This window comes from Nerophis ophidion, linkage group LG11, assembly GCF_033978795.1.
Source record: "Nerophis ophidion isolate RoL-2023_Sa linkage group LG11, RoL_Noph_v1.0, whole genome shotgun sequence".
Lineage (NCBI taxonomy): Eukaryota > Metazoa > Chordata > Actinopteri > Syngnathiformes > Syngnathidae > Nerophis > Nerophis ophidion.
The window spans coordinates 45,937,329-45,960,190 of NC_084621.1; the positions used below are offsets into that span (position 1 = coordinate 45,937,329).

Below are 22,862 nucleotides of genomic sequence, written 5' to 3' on the forward strand. Positions count from 1 at the left end.
AACATTATCAGTATTTATTGCCACGTTTCACAAATTCTTTGTTACGCGTTGCTGGCATCAAATTCTGAAGTTAATGATTATTTGCAAAAAAAAAAAATGTTTATCAGTTTGAACATCAAATATGTTGTCTTTGTAGCATATTCAACTGAATATGGGTTGTTGAAAATGATTTGCAAATCATTGTATTCCGTTTATATTTACATCTAACACAATTTCCCAACTCTTATGGAAACGGGGTTTGTATATATACACAGAGAGAGATAGTGTAAAGAGTTATATGTACTGGTATATAGGTGATGTGAGATGAAATTCAAAAAACTAAACTTTCTGTTCACCCTCAGAATTCTGACATTAACATTTCATGCAACCTTCAAGGGACATCTGTTAAAAGTAGTTTTACATGCAGAGCAATATTATATATGGTACCTTGACTGTACAGCACTACAAGTAATCTTAGAATGTGAGGGTGATGGTCATTTCTCCCATAGAGTACCTCTGCTTTCTGCCATGTGTGTTTATTGGTGTCTGCCAACCTTTTTGCTTTTATGATGTGGTGTCACAAGTTTTATGACCCGATTCTGAGGAATGAAGTTCTGCCCATGTATTGGTCAACGCAAACCTACATAGCCATTTTCATTCTTTACTTTCGTTCAATCCAGGAGGCCTTAGAAACAACATCTTATACACTCTGCCCTGCCTCCAAGGAGATGGGCTGCTGAGGAGAGAGAGGAAGGTGGCCCAGGTCCAAGCATTGGCCCTCCAAGAATATATCAGTAAGTACAAGGTACAAGGAGCTGGTGACATGAACAAATATACTCAGCATATGTAGATGTTTAGAGGAGAGAGGGGGGAGGACTCAGGCACATTTTTACATTTTAAAAATAGAGCTTGTAGGTATTTGCTTTTACACGCTGCATGATAATCAGAGGCCTTAAGCATTTGACCTTGAACACACACATTTGAGATATGTGAAAAAATATTCCTTGATGTACAATAAGGAAGTGGTCTCTGTCAACATTGGGCCTGATTCATTTTAAAAGCCACAAAGCGTTATAGTAGACCCGTTTCTACCTAATATTAATGGATGACAGAAAGCTGTGAGTCATGTCCACTACTGTAGCAACCATTCTGGATATTTTTTCTCAGTAAAAGGACTCAATAATTACAAAAGAAAGGCACTTGAAAAAAGCATCCACATTCATCAATACGCCAACATGTTTACTCCATCCATTTTCTACCGCTTATTCCCTATCTCAGCTACAATCGGGCGGAAGGCGGGGTACATGTTTACTGATTTAGTTTTTTAAGTAACAAATATCAAATCCGTAGATGCAGATGAAAGCAATTATTTGAGGTATATTATGACTATTCAACGGGCAGCCAGAGTTCAGTTTGGAACATGGGAGAGACTTTTTGGACCAATGTAAACACAGTGGTGTATCCTTGCATTGACTTTTTAAAGTACCAGTAGAGTGAAATAACAAGTTGACTTTATATGCTTAATTATGTTTCATTGTATCTATTTAACCATATGGAATTGTATTTACGATCTGCAAAGCACATGCGAACACATTTGAACATCACAAAATGCCACAAATTCAGTCAGCCATTTTAAATATACCGCTTCGAACGTCTTCGGTAATTCTTGTAGATTGATGTCAATGGAGTAACACTTCTGCTCTCCGACCATAGTATCTGATCAGTAATACTGGAATTACACATACATTAGAGGGATATGTGCTGTCTATCATCCACAATCCCTATATAAAACATGAACACAATGTTTTTCTTTTATGCATTCTAAGTCATCACTGTCTTACATCACCTTTTCTTTTAACACCACTCAATAAACGTTTGGGAGCTGAGGAAACTAATTGTTGAAGCTTTGAAAGTGGAATTCTTTCCCATTCTTGTTTTATGAAGAGCTTTAGTCGTTCAACAGTCCGGGGTCAATAACAGTCTGGATGGTTTGCTTCCCATTTGGTCCGGATGACACGATGTCGAATATTTCCGGAAACAATTTGAAATGTGGACTCGTCAGACCACAGAACATTTTTCCACTTTGCTTCAGTCCATCTTAGATGATCTCGGGCCCAGAGGAGCCGGCGGCGTTTCTGGGTTTTGTTGATAAATGGCTTTCGCTTTGCATAATAGAGCTTTAACTTTCACTTACAGATGTAGCGACGCACTGTATTTAGTGACAGTGGTTTTCTGAAGTGTTCCTGATCCCGTGTGGTGATATACTTTAGAGATTGATGTTGGTTTTTGATACGGTGCCGTCAGAGGGATCGAAGGTCACGGTCATTTAATGTTGGTTTCCGGCCATGCCGCTTACGTGGAGTGATTTCTCCAGATTCTCTGAACCTTTTGATGATATTATGGACCGAAGATGTTGAAATCCATAAATTTCTTGCAATTGCACTTTGAGATACGTTGTTCTTAAAATCTTTGACTATATGCTCACACAGTTGTGGACCAAGGGGTGTACCTTGCCCCATGTTTTCTTGTGAAAGACATCATTTTTTGGAAGCTGTTTTTATACCCAATCATGGCACCCACCTGTTCCCAATTAGCCTGTACACCTGTGGGATGTTCCAAATAAGTGTTTGATGAGCATTTCTCAACTTGATCAGTGTTTATTGCCACTTTTCCCAACTTCTTTGTCACGTGTTGCTGGCATCAAATTCTAAAGTTAATGATTATTTAAAAAAAAAAAGTTTATCAGTTTGAACATCAAATATGTTGTCTTTGTAGCATATTCAACTGAATATGGGTTGAAAATGATTTGCAAATCATTGTATTCCGTTTATATTTACATATAACACAATTTCCCACTTAACATAGAAACAGGGTTTGTACATAGATGCATTAATTAAACAGTGTGTTCCTTAGCAAAGTTGTAGTTTGCCATAATGTTTAAAAACAGTGTATCTAACCCCTCTACTAAAAGGCTGTCTTATGTTTTACAATAAATTTGAGTGTAAATTGCTCTGATTTAAGTTTTTCAAAAAACGAGACCTTTTTGAATGGTTGTTTGTAATGGCTACTGTCCAATATGTGTAAAACCCTAGCCCTCTTGGTGACTACTGTCGTCTTCCTCATTGTTTCTCGAAGCCCTTGCTGGTGCATTGCATAACTGTTGCAATATCATTATTTTACAGACACACAGTAGACAACTATAGAAAAGCTCCAGTGGAGTGGAGCCAGATACAAAGAAAGTGGGATTTTTCAACCTTGAGGAAATAAACTACAGCATAGGGCTGCTCTTTGAAAAATACTTCAAGGCGAGCTTACAAACCACAAAACTCACTGAAAATATTTGCAATACATACTATGAATTAGAACATCACATATTTTAAATGAGAAATACTTGTTATTGTGTTAGTTTGCAGTTCTGAAGAACTGCACTGTATACCACTGACAGGTAATTTAAATATAATTTGGCTACATATACAGGGTATTTGATGTAATATCTGTGCGGGATTATCTAATAATGGGGCCAGTGAATGTTATGACCCATAATGTAATTTTAAATAGACATCACAACCCACCACAGAACCTACATGTGACAACCTGTTTGTATTTCCAGGACAAAAAGAACAATCTTCAACATCAATGTCTGATGACTTGAAGACCATTTTGAACCTGGCCAAAGAGCAATACTTGATGATGAGCGATGCCACTCTGTCCTCGGTCTCCTCTTTCCCTGACAAGGCCAGCATATCTACCAATAACCCAGGTAAGGTTGGACTGACATGGCTATAGAATATGCTGAATTGTCCAAAACCTCAAAAGATTTAGTGTATGCCAAATTTGCTTATATATATAGCTTTGTTCAGTTCAGTTTATTTTGAACATGCATACATGCAGAGCATATTCAAATAATGTACAGTGTACTGCTTGTTCAGAGATGTGAACAGTGCGCTCCAAACTACCAATGCATATATCTTCAACATTACGTAACAATCAAAGAAAGCAAAGAAAGGGTTCTGTAGTCTCACAGCGCACATATTCTGACTTGCTTTGTTATATGTCAATTTTACATTTGCGTCGGTGAGCTTGTGTAAACAATGCATTCATTAGCAATAAAACAACTCTGTCTGCTGCTCAAGATCAAAATGAGAACAGGGAAGTCGACGCCAATGAAAAAAAAATGTAGTTGCAGGGCATGTAAGTCTTGCATCTCAAGCAGATTTTATATCCTAAATACTTAGGTACACAATGAATGATTGTCCTTTGTTTACACAATTAAACAAGCATTTACAACTAAACTAGATGTTGTATGGCCTCTTCTTGTTGTTTGCTAGTTAGCAAGATTACATCAAAACTGCTCAATTTACTTCTAGAAAAATTTGCAGAGGGGCAAGAAGTGGGTCAAACAAAAACCCATTACATTTTGCAGTAGATCTGATGCTTAGGGGGCTTCATGGTGGAAGAGGGGTTAGTGCGTCTGCCTCACAATACGAAAATCCTGCAGTCCTGGGTTCAATCCCAGGCTCGGGATCTTTCTGTGTGGAGTTTGCATGTCCTCCTTGTGACTGCGTGGGTTTCCTCCGGGTACTCCGGCTTCCTCCCACCTCCAAAGACATGCACCTGGGGATAGGTTGATTGGGAACACTAAATTGGCCCTAGTGTGTGAATGTGAGTGTGAATGTTGTCTGTCTATCTGTGTTGGCCCTGCGATGAGGTGGCGACTTGTCCAGGGTGTACACCGCCTTCTGCCCGATTGTAGCTGAGATAGGCGCCAGCGCCCCCCGCGATCCCAAAAGGGAATAAGATGGATGGATGGATGATGCGTAGGATAGTTTTATTTACAGCAGGAAACATCCCGTACAATGCTTGATAAAAAAATCTTAATATGCATATCTTAATTGTGTAAATAACTTTGTGTGAGCTCTCAAACTCATTCAAGACTGTAAAAGCTTATCAGCTACTTTAGTTGTATTTTTATCATGTGTATAAATGATGGTATTGTCTGCATACATTTGAATAATGACATTGTGAGAATAAATAAAAAAAGGCCCCAAGATTGTACCTTGTAAAACACCTGTGGACAGAGGGAGTGTAGGTGAATGGTAATAACTGATTCTCACTGACTCTGATAGATTTGATGAGAACATTTTTTCCTCAGATGTATTATTTGAGGAAAAGTTGGATTTGCTTAGGTTGGTCACTGATATTATATTATTTACAGTCGCTCATTTTTTTTTCAAGTTGAGGAATACATGTCACCAACCACACTACTTTTATCTAGGTTTTATATAAAAACATTTGGAATAATTTATTTAACAATACATTTCTCGACTTACATTATAATACCAGTTGTTCTGAAATTTAGAACCCCTTCCATACATTAGGAAATACTACCTTAAAAATATATTTTTTTAGTGTTCTTTCAAAATAGAATTTGTCTATGCAAAATATGTATTTTTTGAGTGATCTCATTGTTTGTAACGTTTGAGATTTAATGCTGAAATTTTACGACCATGTTTTTATGGGACAAACGTTTAATTGGCCATACCGGATACATCTAGGTTATCTAGGTTTTGTATAAAAACATGTTGAATAATTTATTTAACAATACATTTCTCGACTTACATTATAATACCAGTTGTTCTGAAATTTAGAACCCCTTCCATACATTAGGAAATACTACCTTAAAGATATATTTTTTTAGTGTTCTTTCAAAATAGAATATGTCTATGCAAAATATGTATTTTTTGAGTGATCTCATTGTTTGTAACGCTTGAGATTTAATGCTGAAATTTTACGACCATGTTTTTATGGGACAAACATTTAATTGGCCATACCGGATACATACACATGTAACGTGTTTAGATGTATTTGGAATTTTTCTATTTGACTTAATTTCTCAAATGTTTTTTTAATTTTTGTGTCCCATCCTTCATGTTTTATTAGCGGGTTCCACAAAAAAAATCACCTTTTTCCCCTTTCGTCTATCTTTTTATACTCTTTTTGTCTCTCGCACAGTGTCCATAAAGCACATGCTTGATTTTAAACAACCTTGCAACCCTGTTTTCTTTCCAATAGCATTTGAGATAATGTCCATGGCACATTCTATTTGGTCCGAGAGGAGCGTCCTTAAGAACATGGAAAACCTGCAGAAAAGACGACAGAAGAGAAGGTGGCCTCTAAATTCAGCATAGTAACCAATCATCATCTAGTTCTTTTGTACTTAATACTGTATTGTGTCCTAGATATGGTCTATTAGGCCCAGGCCCCTGTGACAGCCTTTTGGGTCCTAAAGATTTTCAGAAAGGTCCCACAACCTCTCTAGACGCCAAAGAACTTTTGAGACGCTTCACACTTGATGGCAAGCCAGCAAGCGACCTACAACCACTAGTCCTTGTAAGAGGGTAAGATAAATTAGTTGAATAAACACAGAAGGATATTTGCGTGTTGAAAATATTGATTTTGAAAAACATTTTATTGACAGCGAAATAAAATTGTACACATGCATTTACTGTGTAGTTAGTAACTAAGTCAAGGCTCCCAAGATTTTATTTTGACCGTTACTCTCCCTCAGTAAAACTTGCCTGTTTGACAGACTATATCTCGTCTTTGTTTCCTTATTTCCTTTAGCCCTAATGTGTTACAGCTGTCACCAGACTTGTCTCCTAGAAGAGTCAGTCAGATGTCTTTCAGAAAGGCTTCATTGTCAAATTACCACGGCATAGAGTAAGTGTCGACCACCTTGAATTCTTGTGAGTATCTGCTGAGATTCTTCTCATTATACGCCTTTTATATTTTGTTAAATAGGTACTGCCTGGATAGCCGGCAGTCCTTAGATCGGGACCAAGCTTTTCTACGGCTCCAGTCCCGTCTCGTTCGCTACGAGACTCAAACCACCTGCTGCAAGGAACCCTCCGCCCTTCCTTTTGCACTCAGCCCCGCCCCTTCACCAGCTGTGATGTCAGAACCAGGAAGTGTGCCCGATGGAGAAACTTTGCAGAACGCTGATGTAGCCCGACTCAAACGTAGGTGCCGGGACACAGATGGTTATCCACGCAAGCGGTACGGAAACAAATCGATGAATGGAGGAGTTGATAAAATCCTTTTATTGTTTTTGTTAATCTTAATCCATTCGCCCTAAATAATGCAGGCTTGTGAAGTCAGAGAGCAGTGAGTCCCTCTGTTCTCAGAGCAGTGGCAGTAGTGGGACACATCCTGCCATCAGGTCTCTACGACAACATGCTGGAAGATCTCAGTCTGCCTCGTCTTCCATTTCTTCTTCCTCAGCTGCTCGACAAACTTCTTCAGGTAAAAACTAATGAACTAAGCATTAACTAAAGTTGTTTTCATCATTGCACAGAAACATCAGCCAGCGCAATGACAACTGAGCAGTTGATACATAACAAACTAAACAATCTCAAAAATCATATCGTCCATATAGCTTCATCATTCTTTAGTACAGCAGCTACACTAACGTTGCTGCAGATAAGATTGGGTTAATGCGTAGAATGCACTAAGAAAATTTCACAATTATAAAGCAATTTACAACTATATACAGTATAAGACATAATTTTATAGGGATGTAACAGTATCCAAATCTCTATTATCACTATTAAGGTCACGGTACAATATTATTGGGGTATATGTCCCCCCAAAAGAGACTTAAAGTTATTGTGTGTAAAATGAAGTGGCAATAATCTTGAAGATAAATACACTTAATGTAATTGAACCAAATATAATGCAAAAATGTTAATCATATTATTTCTACAAACAAGTACAAATATAGATATATATTTTCTGATATACTTTCAGTTAAGTGTTTTTATACTTACAGTATAAACATCCAGTGTAACAAATGTAAAACAATCAATGTGTTCATTTACTAAATTAGACCGATTTCTCAAACAGTTTGGCTCTAAATAAGCATCCTACAACCCATGAAAACAACTTACTTTGATCGTGTTTGTTTTTTGTGTAGTCAGACTAACATACTTGGATTATACGATTGAAAACCAGATGTGTGTCGCCGCAGGGGGCACTTTGTAACGCACATGCGACATTTTGTATGGATGGGTTTTAACCCAGAAACAGATCCCATTCAATTAAAACAAATGCAACAATTGGAATACTGTAAAAATACACAAATTAGAAGAACGTAACATTTTGAAGTGCATTGATGGGAGAAAAAAGAAACCGAGATTTATTTAAAAAGGTAACGAAGAAAATGTATGATACCGCGGCTTCATCTGGACTCCTGACAAGTGAGTGTAAGATAATGAATCAGGAATATTACAAGGCAAAGAACAAAGTGTACACAAACCTTTTTAAGCGGCATTTGTGTAACCCAGCCCGGTTAGCAATAAATCTGTATTACTCACAACAAATATCAAGTTTAAAATTAGTAACCTCCATCTGAAGCGGGCAAGAAGTTTTTTTTACTTCGGACGTAAAACTCTTTCTATCAAACTTAAAACCCTTTTCATCAATCCACAGAATAAACTACGGGACATTCCAAAATTTTCTTTTTATTCTCTGTCCAAAAATTTCTTCAAAACATCCTCTCTCTATCTCTCCCACTAATTTTGGCTCCGGACCCACGTCTTCCAATCCAGCAATTTCGAGACCTTATTTGTAGTAGTGTCATGTTCGTAGCGTAATCTGAGATCATTTCTTGATGATGTCTGCTATTTACACTTAGTATTTGTCACCTGTGCCAATATTACAAGAGGCCATCAAGCACAACGAGAGAACCGGGTCTTAGCTGTTTCTATATCTTGTTTTGGTGTGAAGTCAAGGTCTCCAGAAAAGCAATAATTTTAGCAGCTCTAAAAGGAAAGGAGGCGTATTACCATTAGTTGCATTTAAGAGAGTGCACGGACACTGGGACTTCACATGTAGGTCTACCTCACAAATTGATGCTTGGCTGACTTGGCATCAAATTTTCAGGTGGTCGTTTATCTAGTTGCTTCTCATAATACTTGTGTTCCCTGCAGTGCAGTGTCACCAACCTTTTTTTCCCCGTGCTGCCGTCTGGCGCATTTCCTGATTCAATGTTATTTATAAAAGGTGGGTTTAAACATCACAACCTCTGACCAGCTTTTTGTGTCATCTTGGAAACACTCCAGACAAAGGCGGTGACTTTGCCTTGCAATACGCTGACCAAAGAGGTTGTGTTTTCGCCAGGTTTTGTTTGGCTGTCTTTCAGCAACATAACTTAAAATATTTTGGATAGATTTGAATGAAAACTTAAAGAGAAACAGGCACTTTTTGTGGAATTTTACCTGTCATTCACAATCCCTATGAAAGACCGAAACGCTCGTCTTTTTGGGGGCAGGGGGATTCAAAAATGATAAAAATACTTGGAAGATGCAGCTAATGGGAGTCACATTCATAGCCTTCAAAACAACTTTAAAACCCTCCGATTTTTTGTATACACACTGCAAGTATATATAATGTAGTGACAGACACGTTACATATGTACAAAATTTACTGTATTTTGGTAATTTAATTCCTTGGTAAATTTATTTCCGTTTCCATAGCAGTGCATTTCCGACTTCTGGCAACAACTGTGTGTTATCGTACTTCAGAAAAACCAAAGGCATGTGTGTCTTCTAATCATAGCATATTTTGTAACTAACAACAAAGATGACTATTTTTGGACAAATAATGATTCAGAACCTTATCTTTTTTGTTCTGAATATATGGACGATGAACTAATGCTTTTAGAAGCTGCCACAAAGGAAGAGTGAGACGTTGGAGCAGAGAGAGAGAGAGCGAGGTGAAAGTGACTCAAAGCTGCAAAATGTGGAATTGGAAGCCATGTTATTTCAACATAAATGGGTGGCTTACTAGAGCTGGGCCAATAATACCATATCGATATATATCACAATAGACACATTCGATATCAATACAGAATGTGTTCGATAAAATATTTCATATATATTTATATTTTTGGTCGAAAGAAACCAGGAATTATGAATCAAAATTTGTTTCATAAAGTTACTTACACTTTGGGAAATCAAGAAACAGGAAGTGTCAGTGGGGAATGGAAGGGACATGCTAACAGCCAATCAGTTAACAGTATTCACTAAGCCAGGGGTCGGGAACCTTTTTGGCTGATAGAGCCATGAAAACCAAATATTTTAAAATGTATTTCCGTGAGAGCCATATAATATTTTTTTTAACACTGAATACAACTAAATGCATGCACTTTTAAGTAAGACCAACATTTTTAGAGTATAATAAGTCTCTCATTATTTTAAATAAAATTGTTATTTTGAAGCAGAACCAATAATAAATAAAATACTTGTTGAACAGGTGCGCTAGAAAACGAATGGATGGAATAAAATGCATGAGAATGTTTTATATTTTGAATATTATTTTTCACACTGTAATTACCAGTGGAATTATTAATTACTTATCCTGTTAAGTATTGTCAGCTAAGATTTATCTGAGAGCCCGATGCAGTCATCAAAAGAGCCACATCTGGCTGTAGAGCCATAGGTTCACTACCCCTGCACTAAGCAATGGAAGGGACACGCAAACAGCTAATCAAGTAACAGTATACATTACACTTTTCCTGCTGTTCGGCTCCCAAACCAGTCCCAGACCGTTATCATGGCGCGCAGGAGAGACGTTCCCTTTGGGGCCGATATTTTCGTCGGGGGTAAGACCCTTCATTTTACCCAACAATGGGTCTGCTAAGCTTTGCTTTCGGGTTGGAATGACAAGGCCACCGATTTGTGACAATTTAGTCGCTTTAGTACTGCATGCAACTGCTTGCTCTCCTAACTCTTCCACTGACTTCATTTACCCGACACTGTCATTCTTAAAGGAGCGCACACAAACACACATATGCTACTCTCATAACCAGTGTGGTTGCGCCGTCATTCTGTCTTGCCATGGATTCTCTGCATGGAGGGGAAGAGAAACTGTAATATATTGATGTATCAAATCAATAACATAAACTTGTTTTTAGTTTTGTTGGTTTTAATGCAGATAGTGCGGCAACATCCTAACACTTCCAATGTGTCGGTTCACTTTGTTGCTTCCCAAACAACTGAGTAGTGTTCTCAAGCATACACACTACTGCTATCTACTGTGTCAAATCTGTAATTATATTCAAATCTACATTTATTATTTTATTACCTCAGCCACGTTCAGTCTACCTGACTACCAGACACATTCTCCACTGTTTAATAGTACCTTTGGTAAGTTGGAAATTGTGTTACTGCATTTATTGGCAGACTTAAATAAGTCATAAAAAGTATTAAAAATTATCGATATCGATCAATATAAAAAACGCAATATCATGATATAGTTTTCGACCATATTGCCCAGCCGTAGTGCTTACCAAAATAAACTGGAAAAACGTCTCCAGCCCGCTGGACTAAACCAAAAACTGTCCATCGAGTGAGTCACACTTTATATTGATCATGATACACGCAAAACGTCTTGCATGCATCATGACGGACAGCATTCGCTGTTTGGCTAGCTGTGTAAAAACAAAACATGAAATGTGGGCTAATACTTTACAGATACTGTAATATGATTGTTCTTGTTTTTAAGTCAGTATAGATTGGTGTCTTAGTGCATTACAAACTCAAGTGCATTTAGTGCTGACGTACAAGTTGGATTATATCTTGCTGTAGTTAGCTTTTACGGCTAAAACCGCAGCATGCTGATGTGTTAATATGCTAGAAAAAGAGTTCCGCAGTCTTCGCTCTTACAATAACAATGTCGCTACGGTTTGGTTAATACAGGTTACGGAACATAAATTAGGTATTGTTGACGGTTTTTGTTGCATTTTTAAAGTGAGTTAGAGGTAGAATTGATTGCCTCCATTAGGTGCATTGCTAGCCACCAAGAACAAGCCGATTTTTACATGTTAGAATGCAACAAAAAAGAACAAAAACAACCTTTTGTCTCTTATAATGATTGTGAACGATAGGCAAAATTCCCATAAAAGGGCAGTTCTTCTTTAAGGAAATGTCTGAAAAAACAACCACTTCTCCCTTCATTACAACCTCCCACACACGTGCAATGCAGGGAATTTGGGGATATCAAGTTTACTACCATACCAGCCAATTCAAAAGTACGAGCAAAAAAACTACACTGACCAAGTTTTTATTTTATACGATATCACTTCACAGTATTATTGTGATGATTTAGATTCTGAAATACCGCTGTATTTATAGTATAGTTAGAACCCTAGAATTTTAGCATTGACATTAAACATTATGTTCTCTTGCTTGGGTTCCATCCGGGTACTTCGGCTTCCTCCCTCTTCCAAAGACATGCACCTGGGGATAGGCTGATTGGCAACACTAAATTTGCCCTAGTGTGTGAATGTTGTCTGTCTATCTGTGTTGCGATGAGGTGGCGACTTGTGCATGGTGTACGCCACCTTCCGCCCGATAGTAGTTGAGATAGGCTCCAGCACCCACCGCTACCTGGAAAGGGACTAGTGGAAGAAAATGCATGGATGGATGGCAATAAACATTTACTTTTTGGTTACTGTTTCCCACAGAAAAAAATTGGTTTCAGGGGAGGACTTTGGTAATTGTCACCCTCTAATTTGCATAATTTATCATGACTATATGAAGGCTGTGGTGGATACAAAAAGTGACCAAAAAACATAAAACGCATGTATTTAGTAATAATACAAATTAACTTTCATTTGTCACTTCGTTTTGTCTCGTTTTTAAAATGTCATAAAGAGATTTTAGATGCTTTTTAGGTAGCATCGATCCCTGCTGTTTGTCAAAGTTACTATTTTACTTTTTTTTTTTAACCAAAAACACATAACAAGAACACTCCTAGCTATCTTATGTTACCATTTGTACATTAACAAAACACATCTGTTTTAAATGTCTATTTTTCACAATTACTAATTATATATATGTCGGCCTGAGGAATTTGTTTGGCGTCTATACTTGTGACTCACTGCTATCTCGTACACACGTACATGCAAGTAGCATATGCAAATACACACAAAAGCAGCACATTCATAAACAAAAGCAGTCCCTGAGAAGCATTTAATAATTTTCTGTCATATTGTTGTTATGATAGAATGTGATGAGCAGGCAACTTGTCCATGGTGTAACCCGCCTTGCGCCAAAATGCAGCTGAGATAGGCTCCAGCAAACCCCAAAAGGGACAAGCGGTAGAAAATGGAAGAATGGATTAATGGATTCTTCCAATGGTGGCTAAAGTTAGCTAACCAAATCATTAGCTCACAACACACGAAGCTAATGCGCGTTTTGCAGTGTACGTCATTATGTGCTAAAAGCCATAAGAGGGCGGGATATATAATGATTACAACACTTTGGATAGTTAGCCCTCTCGACCTGCGTGTATATGTTCCAAACAGCTACTTTGAGAGTCTCGTGCCATGTCAGTTGCCAAAATGTCAAAAGGGACCAGAAAAGTTGCTAGATTTGGTGCAACTTGCCTTTTTGAGAAGAGTATCAAGATGTAAATCAGTACATTTTATTTTTAAAGCGCTTTTCACAGATAGAAATTACAAAGTGCTGTACAAGGCATAGGTGAATAAAACAACAATTAAATTAAAACAATAGGAGCAACATCATAAAGAGGATTAAAAATGGAAAAAAATGTGTAGGGCCATGCAGGGCACCGCAGGCCAAAGTGGCCCAAATCTTATTTTTTTCAAAATCAGATTTTTTTCAGCTAAATATTTTCACTGCAAGTAAAATGTCATCTTTATCAGACTTCAGTATTTGGATTTGGACTGCCTCCTTATGTAGCCTGAATCTGATGTGAAAAAATCTGATTTGAAGCTCTTTGGAGCATTTGGACTGGCAAAAATAATTTGATCCGTGTCAATTTAGGGCAAACAAAAATCAGATTTTGTGTGCAGTGTAAACACGGCCAAAAAAACAACTAATAAAAGCTTTACTAAAAAGTTAAGTCTTCAAAATTTTTTTTTAAGAGTCAACACAGCCAAGCTTACGGAGGGACTGGTGCAAATCATTCCAGAGTCTGGGGGCTACAGCCTGGAATGCCAGGACTCCATGGGTTTTAAAATTAGTTTTTGGGATCTTTATGAGACCCTGGCCAGAAGACCGAAAGCTGCACCCTGAAGTGTAGGGGCACAACAAAACAGCGATATATTTAGGGCCCCACCATGAAACGCACGGAAAGTCAGGACTAAAATCATGAACTCTATGCGTAATTTGACTGGAAGCTAGGCTTCTGGGTGCACCGGTCAAAAGTCTGGCGGTCGTATTCTGTACAGTCTGAAGTCTCTTTTGAGTTGACTTGCTGAGACAAATGAAAACAGATTTACAATAGTCAATGCAAGACGAGATGAACGTGTGAATGATCATTTTGAGATCCGATTTTGTCAACAAATTTTTCACTTTAGAGATATTTTCGGGTGATAAAAACAGTTTTTGGTCAGTTGACGACAGTGAGCCTCTAAAGCAGTGTTTCTTAACCTGGGTTCGATCGTACCCTAGGGGTTAGGTGAGTCGGCCTCTGGGGTTCGGCAAAGCCTCTGGCGCAGAGGTCAAGTCACACCCGGCTCATCGTGTAAATTAAAACTTCTCCCTATCCCCGTATTATGGATAGCTCCAAACAATGTTCTCTCTAATATTCCATCTGATTTGCAGGTGTGTAATTTGTTGTGAGTTCATGCATTGTGTTGGTTTTGTTCTTTGAACAAGGTGATGTTCATGCACACTTCTTTTTGTGCACCAGTAAAAAAAACATATAAAATTGTCCTGAATTTAAAAAAAAAACATTTTATTTTTCACTAAAGAAGGGTTCGCTGAATGCGCATATGGATCTGGTGGGGTTCGGTACCTCCAACAAGGTTAAGAACCACTGCTCTAAACACATCGACTGGTCAAACACAACCCCAAAGCTTAAGAGGCTGTTTTTAACAGATACACCCAGAGCACCAAGGGAGTTCTTATCAGGGGGATTTTTTTCACTATGTAAAGCGCTTTGAGTTTCTCGATAAAAGTGCTATATAAATATAATTTACTTCACTTCACAACTCTACTTTGTTATTGTTGTTCACACCTTTGGTTAGTGACCTCCTGTTCCTTGGTGCATTGTAATTTAGTGTTTTTTAAGGTTAGGGCTGTCAAAAATAACTCAGTTAAAATATTGCTACAACAATATATCTAATGGTGATCTAAGACTTTTGCACAATGTTTTTTTTTTCTAGTTGCAAAAGCAAGAATATTGTCTGTCCACTTATAAGGCCTAAGATCAAGCACATTGGATCAAATATTCATATAGCTGCTTTTTATTACTTTTTGTCATTGTCGCATTGCTTTATGGCTACCATTTTTTTCCCAGGTCTGATCAAACAGTCTTTTGCTGAGAAGCATAAAGCACCAGAACAGAAAAGTAATCACGAGGTGACAAATGATCGAAGTATCAAGGAGTCGCGCTCCCAGAAACACAATAGGGTAAGTGAGATTTAACAACTACCAAAATCCAATGTTTGTCCTTATTTCAACACCTTTAGCATATATTTCTGGTTAAACTTTTAACAAAATACCATCATTTCCATGGAAACAAGTTTGTCACAATGTGTATGCTGTAAATCCACATTCTAAGGAGAATCATTTTAAAAGGACTAAGTAAAGATTATGCAGACTATCATGAATAAAAGCTTTAAAAGAACACACACTGGAGACAAATTCATCCACATTCCATCCTCCAAACGAGAATGGTGGAATAGCTGAAGCAAAGATAAATGATGTATGTTTTGCATGTTATCACTGTGGCACCTTAACAGCTTTACTATATTATCACCTGCACACGCACGCCCAGCATAACAAATGCATGTTTACACACACTCTTCACTACATGTGCACACATTGCGAGATGCATTCCGACCTTGATGTGTGAACATTACGCTAACAGGAGATTAAATCCGGCAGCAATACTAATGTGCAAGTGCGCGCACATCTACGAGACCAGTTGGTACAATTCAGGACTAATGACAGCGATTAATTCATGACAGTAGATTGAAAGCCTAAAAAGTCTGTGTTGGACACTTGATGATCCTTCACTGGAATTTATGGCGTTTATTCAGATCAGCTGCTGTCACGAGATTAAAGGTGGCCATTTGTTTTGGGATGTTTGTGTGCTGGCGATCTATCAGTAAAACAGTGTGTGTCTTCTATCTGAGATCCCATAGTGTGCTTTTAAAGAGAGGAAGGACATCCTTTCCCAAGGAAGTTAAGCCATTTTGACATATCTTTTTATAGAGGGAAGTCTTGCTGATACTACTTTGTGTGAACTCAGTTGACATTTGGCGATAAGGGAATTACTACAAGTAGATTCTTCGTTTTACTATTTTCCCTGTGACATTGTGTGTGCCCTCAGATGTTGCAGGAGGTAGTCGCCAAAACACTTAAACATCATGGGGTCAGAGCAGAGCATAAATGCTTTAAGGCATGCAGCAAACGACTGTTTGATATCTCCAAATTCTATCTCAAGGTTGGTGCCCACACACTCTACACTATTTTACTCTGAATTCGCTTTTGTTTGTTTTTTTCCATCCCCTCCACCAAGACTGCAGTGTCTGACATATTTTCGTTTTTGTTGTTGTTACAAATATATGCAAGGAATCAACATAAATGGAAACAGTTTGACCTTCTCGTGTGCAGTACACAATTTAATTGTGCGTTCTTTAAAATCGTTACCATCTTTATTTAGCAGTACACAGTCTGCATTCACTATAAACTTCCTTTTTTTCTACATGAAGATACGGTATATTTTAAATATTTATGCATTTAGTATCTAATTCATTTAACTAACAACAGGGGTGATCACAAGAAGTATGACAATTTTAATAACTGCCTAAATCAGTCCTTCTCCTTAGAGGAATCAAACCTGGTGCTTTTTGGTTACCCATTCTGACCCACTGCACCCCAGTTGTCTTATACGTACTGAAACAGAAATACTATATTTTATAGTAGAAGTGTCCCATTAGGAGGGCAATTAATTTGTTTTGGGCCTTGACATGCTCTGAAAAATTAAATGAATGAATTAATGAGTAAATACTATTTCCTTTGTCACCTACCAAAAATTAAGATGACAATGTTTTTTCATGAACAGCTTAGCGTACTGTATGCTAGGGGTGTAACGATTACCTATATTAATTATAAATCGTGTTAAAACTCCCAATGGTTAGTTTTACAATTAAAAAATTAAATTATCCTAAAACAATGATCAATATCTGCACTTAGATAAAATTACGTACGGGTGACACTGCTTATTTCCTGGAGAAGCAAGCTAGCAAGCTAATTACTAACCAGCCTAAATCCATCCATCCATCCATTTCCTACCGCTTATTCCCTTTGGGGTCGTGGGGGGCGCTGGTGCATATCTCAGCTACAATCGGGCGCAAGGCGGGGAACACCCTGGACAAGTCGCCAGCTCTTTGCAACCAGCCTAAATGCTAACATGAATACAGGGCACATTGTCTTTTCCCATTAAAACAGAAGAAAATTTAAAAAATTAAATGCTCAATTAGAAAAATGTAGCTCTTTAAAAGCTACAACAATGTGTTTTTTTCTGCTAAAGTAAACATATTGTGTGTCTGATTATTAACTTATTTTATTTCATTATTACGTTTTTGAATGTGTGTGTATAAGTACTTTTTGAGCACAATGAACAAAATCACTATCATGATCATTTTGGTCACCATAACTTTGATATGAAATTGGCATAGTTTTACATCCTTAGCCGAAACTGATTGGTTTTAGCTTTTTTAATGTACAAAATGTATCAAAGTTGCGCCCCGAATTCTTTGACTTTCCACTGTGTATAGCCTTCAGTGGAAAACATTAAGACAACCCTGTTTTATATCATTCCAAACATGGATTCATAAAATAAAACTGTTAAATGAGAAAGTCAAAGTTATTACCAGTACTTTATTTTTTTAAATGTACTTGTTAGAAAAGTTTCTTAAAAATTGATTTTAAACTTTTTTTATGCCTTCATTTGGGCTGCGACCTAAAACTTCCCTGAAAACAAACAAAAACAAAAAGTTGAATTTATTTGATCTCAGGATCTGAAGACATCTCGTGGTCTCCATGATGAGATGAAGAAAGCAGCTGGCAGCAATGCCAGACAGGTAAGCCCAATACCAACCATCGTACGTGTCGGCTTGAAAATGTATTTTCAATCTCCACTAATAAGTGATTGCCTTTTTCAACACATGTTTTGTGGCATTTTAGGTCATTGACTGGGTGCTGGAGAAGACCTAAAAAATTATGATCTGGACACATTTAATCCTGTTTTACTTTCATATATTTTAAAAATTATTTTAATTAGCCCTCATTATTTATTTATTTTTTAACATTCCCCCTAATTCATTCTGCTTTTTGTGTATTGTGTATTTTTTTAGCCCTTTGTTTTAATACTTGATTAATGTACATATTTAATCAGTTTTATGTTTGACTATTGCATTCTAACAATAAAGTGTTTTGATGCCATCTCCTCTGCAATATGGTATCGTAATATACCTGTGAAAATGTCTTCAGACTTTTGTTATCAGCATGCAAGTACTTATTCACAAAGAAAGATGGTCAACTCACACCTGCACTATAAGCACTAATATCACCTATTTCTTTTGTTGCTGACTCACTGTCAATAAATTGGATATCCTCAATGCTTTAATATGAATAACTCAGTCATTATTACAGCTTTACATAATTTAGCCCTACAACTGTTTCAAGTGCTTTTGTCTCACAATCCCTCAGAACAGCATGTCCCAGTGTGGAATCGGTTTAAAGTTATTGATAAATAATAAAGGTATAGACATTGCACATTCCATTGTGTGTATGTATATATAGTTGTTCTAATAGTTGTCAAGCAGAACAGTGTGCGAAACTTGAGTATCAGGAATATTGCACTCAGGCAAAGTCACTATGAAAGGGTAAGTCAATTTTTTTATTTTTTTTATTTTACCCATCATTCACAATCCTTATATAAAACAAGAACATGTCTTTTTCTTTTTTTAACGCATTCTAAATAGTTAATAAATGCGATCTAAAGTCTGCTTACAATGGAGCCTATGGGAGTTGCTCTATTCTGCCTATAAAGCCCTTAAGAAACATCCAAAAGCCTCCATTAAGGTTTTAATAGGTTTGAGAGGTGCTGCAAAGAGGAATGGGCGGAACTACCCAAATACAGGTGTGCCAAACTTGTGGCATCATATTCAAAAAGACTTGAGGCTGTAATTGCTACTAAAGGTGCATCAACAAAGTATTGAGCAAAAGCTGTGAATACCTACGTACATGTATTTTTTATATTTAATAGATTTGGTATTTTTTTTAAACAATACAAATAACACTTTTCACATATGAGGTATTGTTTGTAGAATGATGGAATAAGGCTCTAACATAAAATGTGGAAAAAGTGAAGCACGGCGAATACTTTCCGGATGCACTTTATAACTACAATGTCACTTAGTATAAAATACAGACCTCCACCAGATATAGAAAAAAATATTTCACAATGAAAACACAAAACAATTGCAAAAATACATAATGATTAGGTGGTCAAAATCATTTACTCACACCCTTTTTCATAAATTAACCATTAGGCTTCTTTGTCAATGTAAACTATACACTTGTTAATTTAATGCTCATATTGGAATACATTTTTAATAGCGCCGTCACATGATTTATCAGTTAATATATTTTTTTTAAATCTGAATTTTGATTAATCATGAATAATTGCAGGTTATTACACGCTTGAATGATTTATTTTAACAAAATAAAGACCACAATATTTAAACACAGATGGAATTTTATTGTCAGAAAGTTATCCAGGAACATTTTAAAAATGTTTTACTTGTATGCATGTCATTTATTTGTTCAACACTTGGTAGCAGTTTATATCAGGGGTCTCAAACTCCATTTACCTGGGGGCCACTGGACGCAGAGTCTGGGTGAGGCTGGGCCGCAAGAAAAGATTTCTTTAAAAAAAATGTTGCATACTCCTCAGCATGTGTAGTTATATAATTCATCCATCCATTTTCTACCGCTTGTCCCTTCTGGGGTCGCGGGGGTTGCTGGGGCTTATCTCAGCTCCATTCGGGCGGAAGGCAGAGTACACCGTGGACATGTCACCATCTCATCGCAGTAGTTGTATAATGACGTTTCCAATTGTATTCCTTGTGCCCCTTTGCTCAACAAAGAAATATTGCATCTCCCACTTTTCCTGGAATTGTCTTTGCTCATTACTAACCTTTCTCTTGACTGCAGGCTTGGAAAAAGACATGTTTGGGGTTGTGGAAGATATGTATATTTAGCTGACGCACGGAGAATAATGTTATTTCCGCAATGTTTGTCGTTCCGTATATATACAGTATGCAGGCACATATATGAATGGTATACACATACAGTGGGGCAAGAAAGTATTTAGTCAGCCACCGATTGTGCAAGTTCTCCAACTTAAAATGATGACAGAGGTCTGGAATTTTCCTCATAGGTACACTTCAACTGTAAACAGACTTCTCCATTGAACACGGCGGCCGAACAGACTCTAATAACTTTAAAACGGGTGGATTTGGTGCCAGGAAGGAGGATTTCAGTTTTTAGGACAGACCACTGGGGCATACCAGAAGTGACTTGGGAGGGTTTAGAAGAGAAGGATTTGAGCAGGATGAACTGGGTGCGGCCTTTGAGGTAGGAATGGAACCAACAGAGGGGAGTGTGGGAGGAGGATGGGGTGTGAGATGGTGTCAAAGGGCGCACTCAGATCAAGGGGGATGAGGTGATGTTCCTCGCATCCTGTTTAGAGGGATGTATCTGCAAGAGGTTTGGGTGGGGCAATGGGAAAACTGTTTTGATTTTATTTTCTTTGCATCAGTCAAGCTTATTTTTTTTTTAGTTTTACTGCAGACTTGCATTTATAGTATATGTGATGTTTGTATCTTTTTTCTATGACCCAGCCTAAACTAACAGCGATGTATGGTGGGTGTGGTGTTAGGTTTACCAGTTTTAATTGTAAATGGCCTAATAAGGCTATAAAACGAAGTAAGCTTTTACATCATCTCTGTTATCTCGACGCACAGGTAATCTTGCAAGAGAATCATCTTAAACCTTCTGATCACTTGAGGCTGAGGAGAGACTGGATAAAACAGACTTACCACTCTTAATTTGCGCGCAGAGGGGAGTTTTGCTGCATAAATCTGTTTCTTTTGTACACTCGAATAGTATTTCTGATCCTAATGGGAGGTATGTTTTCGTCACTAACCAGATTTCCAACACCCCAGTAGCCCTCCTAAATGTTTATGCTCCCCACTAAGACAATGACACCTTTTCAAACATATTTTCCTAAATCTGCCTGACTTTTCAATGTACTATTTAATAGTAGCAGGAGACTTTAACTGTTGGCTCAATCCCCAGCTTGATTACTCATCACCCAAAACTTGCCCACGTTCAAGGTCCGCTAAAGTAATTCAGTCTTTTTGGATGATATTTCTGTTTCAGATGTCTGGCGTTTTTTTAATCCCTCTAGAAAATAGTACTGCTTCTTCTCAAACGTCCACCACATCTTCACCCGCAATGACTATTTTCTAGTTAATAATACATTTCATCTATATGCAAATATGATGTAATTGTTATCTCTGATCATGCTCTAATTTCAATGGATTTACTCCTCAAAAACTTAACTACCACATGTGCGCTATGGCTATAAGGACTTTGTGGATTTTATTTTGCGTCAAATAGATTTTTTTGTGCTCTTTAACAAGACTGGGGATGTCGGCCTCTGTACAGTGGGAGGCACTGAAGGCATATATTAAGAGAGAGATAATATCCTGATAGATTTCAATATATTTTATGATGTGCCTTCTCTTAACACTGAAGAGGCAGTGATATCTATGGATGCTGAAAAGGCATTTGACCGAGTGGAGTGGAATCATCTATCTTATGTCACGGAGAGATTCGGCTTTGGTAACAGTTTTATTTCATGGATTAAGCTCCTATATTCATCTCCTGAGGCCTGCCTGGGTCAGAACAAATAATATTCAATCCGAATATATTTACCTTTTCCGTTGCACACGTCAGGGCTGCCCCCTGAGCTCATTGCTTTTTGCTCTTGCCATTGGGCCTGTGTCAATGGCACTTCGTAACAACCCACTTATTACGCGCATATGTCGACACAATGTGCAGGTGAAAGTCTCTCTATGCAGATGACCTCCTATTCGTCTCGGACATCTCCGTCTTGGTCCTGGCTGCTTTAAGCACTCTCCAAGCTTTTGGACATGTGTCTGGTTACAAATTTAACTTTGGGAAAATTGAAATATTTCCCCTAAATTCTGCTGCTAAAAAACTATCCTCTGTACGATATTCCCTTTAAAATTGCCTCGCAAAGTGGGGGGGTCCAGGTCACATATACACTTGCAGAGCTCTATGAAGCCAACTTTGTTCCACTGTTGTCCATAATCCAGGCAGATTTTAACTGCTAGTCCTACTTTAATTTATCTACAGTGGCTTGTGTCAACTCTGTTATAATTAATGTACCTGGATTTTCCTATTTGTTCCAGTGCATACCACCTCCTTCAGTCCTCCTTTCAAAAGTTAAAAAGTCAGATTTTAGACTTAATTTGGAATGAAAAGAGTCACAAGATGTGTAAGCAATATTTGTATTGGCCTACATTTTTGGGAGGTTTAGCATTATTAAACTTTAGGTTTTACTACTGGACAACCAACATTTGAATTCCCAAATATTGGCTGCAATGAAGCATTTTACCCTCCCCCGTTATGGCTGGTTATGTAGGCAAACTCAACCAAACCAGTATTTTCTCAGGGCTGTGGTTCACTCTCCCGTTCACTCAGCATTTGCTTTTACGGAGATAGCTAGACAGAGATTTCAATTAGAGT

At 37.6% G+C, this 22,862-nt stretch overlaps 1 protein-coding gene across 3 annotated transcripts in view; it reads left to right on the top strand.

Moving 5' to 3' along the window:
* The window catches only part of mtbp (MDM2 binding protein), a 48,332-nt gene extending 29,713 nt beyond the window's left edge, over positions 1–18,619 (top strand). For 2 of the 3 annotated variants that reach the window (XM_061916148.1, XM_061916149.1), the window contains 11 exons: positions 660–773; positions 3,590–3,739; positions 6,052–6,145; positions 6,219–6,377; positions 6,604–6,699; positions 6,781–7,035; positions 7,124–7,281; positions 15,307–15,419; positions 16,345–16,458; positions 18,035–18,100; positions 18,204–18,619. In XM_061916148.1, the coding sequence (XP_061772132.1) occupies positions 660–773; positions 3,590–3,739; positions 6,052–6,145; positions 6,219–6,377; positions 6,604–6,699; positions 6,781–7,035; positions 7,124–7,281; positions 15,307–15,419; positions 16,345–16,458; positions 18,035–18,100; positions 18,204–18,233 (1,349 nt within the window). In that variant the 3' untranslated portion in view covers positions 18,234–18,619. The remainder of the gene's footprint in view (positions 1–659; positions 774–3,589; positions 3,740–6,051; positions 6,146–6,218; positions 6,378–6,603; positions 6,700–6,780; positions 7,036–7,123; positions 7,282–15,306; positions 15,420–16,344; positions 16,459–18,034; positions 18,101–18,203) is intronic. The other variant, XM_061916147.1, reaches the window with a different exon arrangement.
* The last annotated feature ends 4,243 nt before the right edge of the window (positions 18,620–22,862 follow it).